The 6082-nt window shown below is 42.3% G+C and overlaps 1 protein-coding gene across 1 annotated transcript in view; it reads right to left on the reverse strand.

Annotated features, from left to right (window-relative positions):
• Positions 1 to 6082, reverse strand: part of Aldh1l2 (aldehyde dehydrogenase 1 family, member L2) — a 41744-nt gene that overhangs the window by 21957 nt on the left and 13705 nt on the right. The window contains exons 7-10 of the mRNA XM_013019573.1: positions 4063 to 4197; positions 2773 to 2898; positions 2162 to 2253; positions 165 to 312 (exon numbers count right to left, since the gene is read on the reverse strand). Coding sequence (XP_012875027.1) covers positions 165 to 312; positions 2162 to 2253; positions 2773 to 2898; positions 4063 to 4197 — 501 coding nt within the window. The remainder of the gene's footprint in view (positions 1 to 164; positions 313 to 2161; positions 2254 to 2772; positions 2899 to 4062; positions 4198 to 6082) is intronic.

The raw sequence follows: 6082 nt of genomic DNA on the forward strand, positions 1-6082 counted from the left end.
ATTTCAGAGGCTGAAGCAAGAAGATCAGGATTTAGAGGTCAGACTGTACTACACAGTGAGTTCTAGGCCAGCCTGGACTATATAGCAAGACTCTATCTTAAAATGTAAATCCAATGGATGCAAGGCCCAGCATTGTTTTAGAGTTTGAACAAGGGGACACTTACATAATCTACCACCAGCTCTGCCTCCTGATCTTCTCCTCTCAGTTTCCTCACAACCTTCTGAATGAAGTCTCCAAACTTAGTGGCCATGTAGACATCTTCATTCTGTAACTGAAGTCCACCACACCTTTGTCTGATCTCTTCAACCAGCCTAGAAGTAAGATCCAGGTTACTGGCATCTTTCAAAAGATGTATGAGACCTGTTACCAACATTTGCTGGTAGTGGTAGTCTCATTTGTCAAGTGAGACTTCTAGTCACATGCTTTTACAGTTCTGTAGTGCTAAGCACAGAAGTTATTAAGACTAGGTAAAGATAATTAAAAATCTGCCTTGAAAGATAGTGACTTTCTTTCCAGATTAACTTTACCCATGACTATAAAAGAAATCATGGCAACATAAGCCAGATAGTAAAGAGCAAGCCAAGCCAAGCCAAGTCTTTCCTTTCAAATGAATTCAGGAATAAGAAAGACCATTCCCTAAAGATCAAAATTATGAGAAATGAATGTCATATGGACATTCTCCTTTCCTCCCTCCCTCTCTTCTCTCCTTCCTTCTTTCTTTCCTTCCTTTCTTCCTTCCTTCTCTTTTTTCTCTCTCCTTTCTTCCCTCCCCTTCCTTCCCCTCTCCGTTCCTCTCCTCTCTCTCTTCCTTTCTAGAAGTACTGAGATTAGAACTGCCTGCCAGGCAGATTTTCTACCACTTGAGCCATGCCTTATACTTTTGGTCTGAGCTGCCCTTGAACTGTGATCTTCCTGATTTCTGCCTTCCGAGCAACTGGGATTACACGGATAAGGTGCTGTGCCAAGCCTCTGACAATTCCTGACTAGCAATAGTATATGCTGTACAGTATGGAAAGCCCAGCACTGTTACTGTTCTCTAGTAATTTATCCTTTAAAACAAACGAGGTGCCTTGGTTACCATGATGATAGCAGATGATTATGGTAAGCCAGACACTCAAACAGGAAATGAGTAATTCCTGTAGGCACTTTACTAGCAAAAAAAATTATATCAAAAATGCAGTATTGAAGTCTTTTTGAAGCTAATGAGAAGTTTCTGGGCACTTATGAATCATTGTTGAGAAATCTATAATTTAAGGAACAAAACTCTTGACTTTTAATACTTCTGGGTGCTCTTGGAAATATTATTTGTGGTTATTGGAACAAAAGCTCGATGAATCAAAGAACTTTGTCTAGTTCAGCACTGCATCCCTGCTTCCAAAATGGTCTTGATATGTAATAAGTGTTCAATAATTTTGTTAAATAAATGAACAAATAAATAAATAGAATGTTCAGGAACATTTCTGTGTTGACAGGAAGGATTGTGTCAGGAGGAGAAAAATTAATGATTGGCCATGGTGTGGGAAGGGGACTGAATTCTCCTCAGCTCCTTTTTTCTGCTCATATCACCAAAGGACTGCACAGCCCCAGGCTGTGTGTCCAGCTGTCTCATATCCCAGGTACTCAAAGGAAAAAGGCCAGTGCATGACTGCACCGTTGTTAGGGGGCTGGCACACCTGCCTTGCCAAGTAGGAGACTTACTGGGGCTCCAGCCACTCAGCTTCCCGTAAACCTTTGTAGAGAAATTCTAGCCAATCTTTTCACTCCTTTTAAAAAATCCGTTCTCTTCTCATTTCCTTTCTTCCTTTTAACCTTTACTGGGGTTTGAACCTAGGGTTTGGGTGCTGTCCTTTAGCTTTTTCCCGCAAGGCTGGTACTCTACTGTTTATACTACAACTCTACCCCCAGGTTTTTGCTAGTTAAGTAGCAAATAATTAGAAAGACTAAAAGAGATACAGAAACAACGTGGTTAGCAATGAGTAAAAACAAACAGGCAGATATATGTGTCTAACATAGAAATTAAAAAAAAAAGACTTTTACAGTTGACAGACATGACAGAATGAAGCCCTCTGAGAGGAGGAATTCAGATCTGATTTTTCAGACCCAAGGTCAAAGGTCAGAATCGTTCATGGAAGCACCCATGTTAGCAGACCAAGGTTTTACCTCACAACATCCATTGAGCTTGCTCCAGATTTGAAGAAGTCTGTGGAATCTTCAATCATAGGGACGTTGCTTAAAATCCCAGCCCAGATTACCTACACACACACACACACACACACACACACACACACAGAAAGGGACACTTTAGGAGGAATTCCACATAGAACTATGTGGCAGAAGCTGGCTAGCTCACCCAGGAACTTCCTCCTTTTCAGCTCATACACATAGCTCCACAAAGTCAATGAATGTGAGTGGGTGTGGCCAGCACCACACCAGGGTGGTCTGTGGGAAATCGCCCCACAACACACATAAAATGCTGTGTGCTCCTTTGACCTTGAAGGGCTTGAGCACTGAATGATCTCACTACTAAACCCAGTCCCCAGTTTCACCCCTCGGTTCCAAGCCCTCCCTAGAACTACCTTGGATTCCTTAGGTGAGAAATAAATTTGTTCATACTCTGCATGAGCATATACATTTTGGAGTTGGTTTCCTATTGCAATTTATACAAAAATAGGAAATACAGGTTCCAGCCCCAAGACTGTGAGGACATCGATACCAGTTATGAAGATGGTTCTGCTTTCCAAGGTCAGCTATAGTAAGGCCATCATGTTTACCTTGATGGTCTCTGCCACCTTCATTTCTTCAGCTGTAAGTTCTACCACGGACATTTCCCCTGCCGAAAAGTACTGAGAGGCTGGGATCATTTTTCCATCTTCAAACTGTAGATTTCTCACCATAAGCTATACAAAAGCAACAAAACAAACACAAGAAAATGAGGATTCGGGTCTTCCACAATAAGAATGGCAGGAGATGGAGTCTCCTATTACATAGGAATAAAAATCAACTTATTCTGAGGCCTCACTTGGTGGCACATGCCTGAAAGCCCAGAAACAGGAGGACTGCAGTCAGGCTGGCCTGGGAGAAAGTGGTATAATGAAAAAATAAAATCTGAAAGAAAAAGGGGGAACAAAAAAGGACTCAGTGGTATACTTGTCTAGGAAGAGTAAGGCAAACCTAGTTTATTTGGAAAATAAAAACATGGATTAAAAGTAGTTAATATGATATAAAAAAGGACTAAATGGCTTCTTGCTTTTTAAATAGTGGCACCAGAAAGGAGGAAGTCAAGTCCAGGGGCAGATACATCTAAATATTAAGCCCAGGAAAAACAGGAATTGAAACCTATCATAACAAACACACAGCTCCACTTACCCCAGCTCAGCTGTCACTACCATCCGGGCACTTGGTTTGTATCATGTGCTATCCATATGATATATGCTAAAATGTCTTATTTAATCTCAAGAATCCTGCTGGAGGCAGCTGCTCATTTTACAGGTGCAGTGAGGTTGACTAATTTATCTAATTTCTACCAGACAGGAAGCAACAGAACTGGGATTAAGACTTCAGAGTAGCAGGATAAGAAATCTCAGCCAGTGGAAACCTCTATAAACGACAGATTTCTTTTACAGGAAACTGTCCATGAGCATTATTGAGGCCCTCAGTGGTTTCCCTGAGCACAGGAAACATGGATAGATGGCTCATGCCCAGCAAGAAATGCAGTGAGCCTCAGCAGGGGCCATGTGCACACTACCACATCTTCCAAGACGTTGGCTGTGGGAGGAGACCTGACTATCTTCTCTGCTTTGTAGATGGGGTAACTGAGATGCAGGGGAAAACCATCCTGTTCAAGGCTAATGAGTAGCACCATACAGTCCACATCCTTGTTTCAGTGTCAAAAAGATGACTGTGTAGGTCTCTGGGACTCGCCCCAAGGGGCCTTGTCTTTGTCAGGACACACCACACCTTTCACATCCCACATGACCATGGAAAAGCTATTCCCTCAGGAGTTGGGGTTATAGAAGGAAACCAGAACCTTTATTTCATGGACAAATATATTGAACACTCACTGCTTTTCCATCATTCCCAAAAAGAACGAGTCCAGCTTTGGTAACAAGACCAGGCTTCTTGGCACCTTGAATTTCCAGTGGTTCCCCAGGAGGCACAGAACTTTTTAGCAATGATGAACCATAGAATGTGACCATCTGAAAAGGAGATCAGACTCAGACAGGAAAGTAAAGATGCTCACAAGGAAGGGTGCCATCATTCCTTGCCAAAATACAGAATTTTAAGTGATCATCCACAGTTAAATGAGAGATAGTGTTTATATATATATATATATATATATATATATATACTTATATATACACACATACATATACATAGACACATGTAGATTTAGTTCTATATATTGTAGACATATGTATAAAACACATAGAGACTATACAAAGCATCCAGAGAAATGTCATAAAACAAGAGATACACTGCAAATGTGTGATCAAAGAGTTTCAAAAAATAATCAGTGTCTAGGTGACATAATTTTTACATTTATCATGAATTCAAACAGATACAAAGAAAGTTCAAATGCTGTAGCCTGAATGCAGGCTTGTGGGTGGGTCTGGGTATTAGGGGTGGGCATCATGTAGACTCCTGCAGAGCAGTGTGAGAATGGATGAGAAATGCAGAATGCTTCGCTCAGCGGTCAAGAGCTTACTTAGCATGTGTGAGGCTAGGTACTGATACTTAGCACCACAATCACTATCACTATCAATCAGTAAAACCAAAGAAATGCAGGGTATATTTTGTGAAACAGGAAACAGGCCCAGATTCAGACCATAACCAAACACAATTGACACTAATTTATTACTATTGTTCTAGGACTACTGGCTGTCATTTACTAGGTACAGGAGTTAACATTTATTGAATGCTCACTGAAAGCTTATTAGATGTGTGAACTAAGTATTTACACAAATGCACATATATCACTTACTCATGCGATCTTCTTAATAACCCATAACTTATGAGGGAGGCAGTGTTCTCCATCAGACTTGACAGAGAGGGAATGTGCCCAAGATAACACAGCCACAGGGGCAGAGTCAGAGGCTTCATGGAGACATCCTGGCTTCAGGTCCCATAGGCTTCACCACGACCTTGAACTTCCTTGCTTGGTTAGCCACTGACCACACATATTTCTGTTGTCATGCAATGCAAGCCTAACACCACAGAGGTGATCATGAGAAGCCTTTGCTTCAAGGAATGCACATAGTCTAGTGTTGGAACTAGTAAGTAGAGACCTTGACAATAGAGAATCTGTTCTGTTGGAGGTGGTCAGAGCCTGGTCAGCACTGAGAACATTAGATCCCTCCTGGCAGGGCATGTGAGGTCAGGAAACTTCCAAGAATTGAATGGGGAGAAGAACCAAGCTTGGAGATCTTCCCTATCCCTGCCCCGCCCACTTCTCTAGTCCATCTCTCCTTACAACTAAGGCTCTGGCACTGTTGAACTGTCCATTAAAGTCCTAAAGTAAGGATGTGTCAGGCTCCTGTTCCTAGGCTTCACCTCTTTGTCTCATCCTCCTTGGCTCATCTTCTCAAAGTGGCCTTCCCTCAGGAGCTTCCCCCATCACCTCAGCCAGAACTTACTAACAGCCTTTGCCTCACTATACTGTCAGAGTTTGTCCCTTTCCCCATGTTCCCAATAAAACTGCGGGCTCCTAAGGAGCAGGGATGATGCCCAGCATCTATACCACAATAAACACTTGATACATGGTGAATCAAGAGGGGAGGAAGCCAGGTATGGTGGCACATGCTTGTAATCCTAGCTACTCAGGAGGTATAGAGATCAGGAGCATTGTATTTTGAGACCAGTCTAGGCAAAAAGGGGTATGAGATGTGGCTTAGATGGTGGAGCACTTGCCTGTCAAGCACAAAGGCCTGAGTTCAAAGCCCATCTCACCACAAAAAGAAAAAAGAAAAAAACAAAAAGCAAAGAAGTGGGGCTGGGAAGGTGGCTCAGTGGTAGAGTGCTTGCCTTGCATGCCTGAGGCCCTGGGTTCGATTCCTCAGCACCACATAAGCAAAAAAGAAAAAC

The sequence above is a fragment of the Dipodomys ordii genome, unplaced genomic scaffold (assembly GCF_000151885.1).
Source record: "Dipodomys ordii isolate 6190 unplaced genomic scaffold, Dord_2.0 Scaffold3, whole genome shotgun sequence".
Classification (NCBI taxonomy): Eukaryota; Metazoa; Chordata; class Mammalia; order Rodentia; family Heteromyidae; genus Dipodomys; species Dipodomys ordii.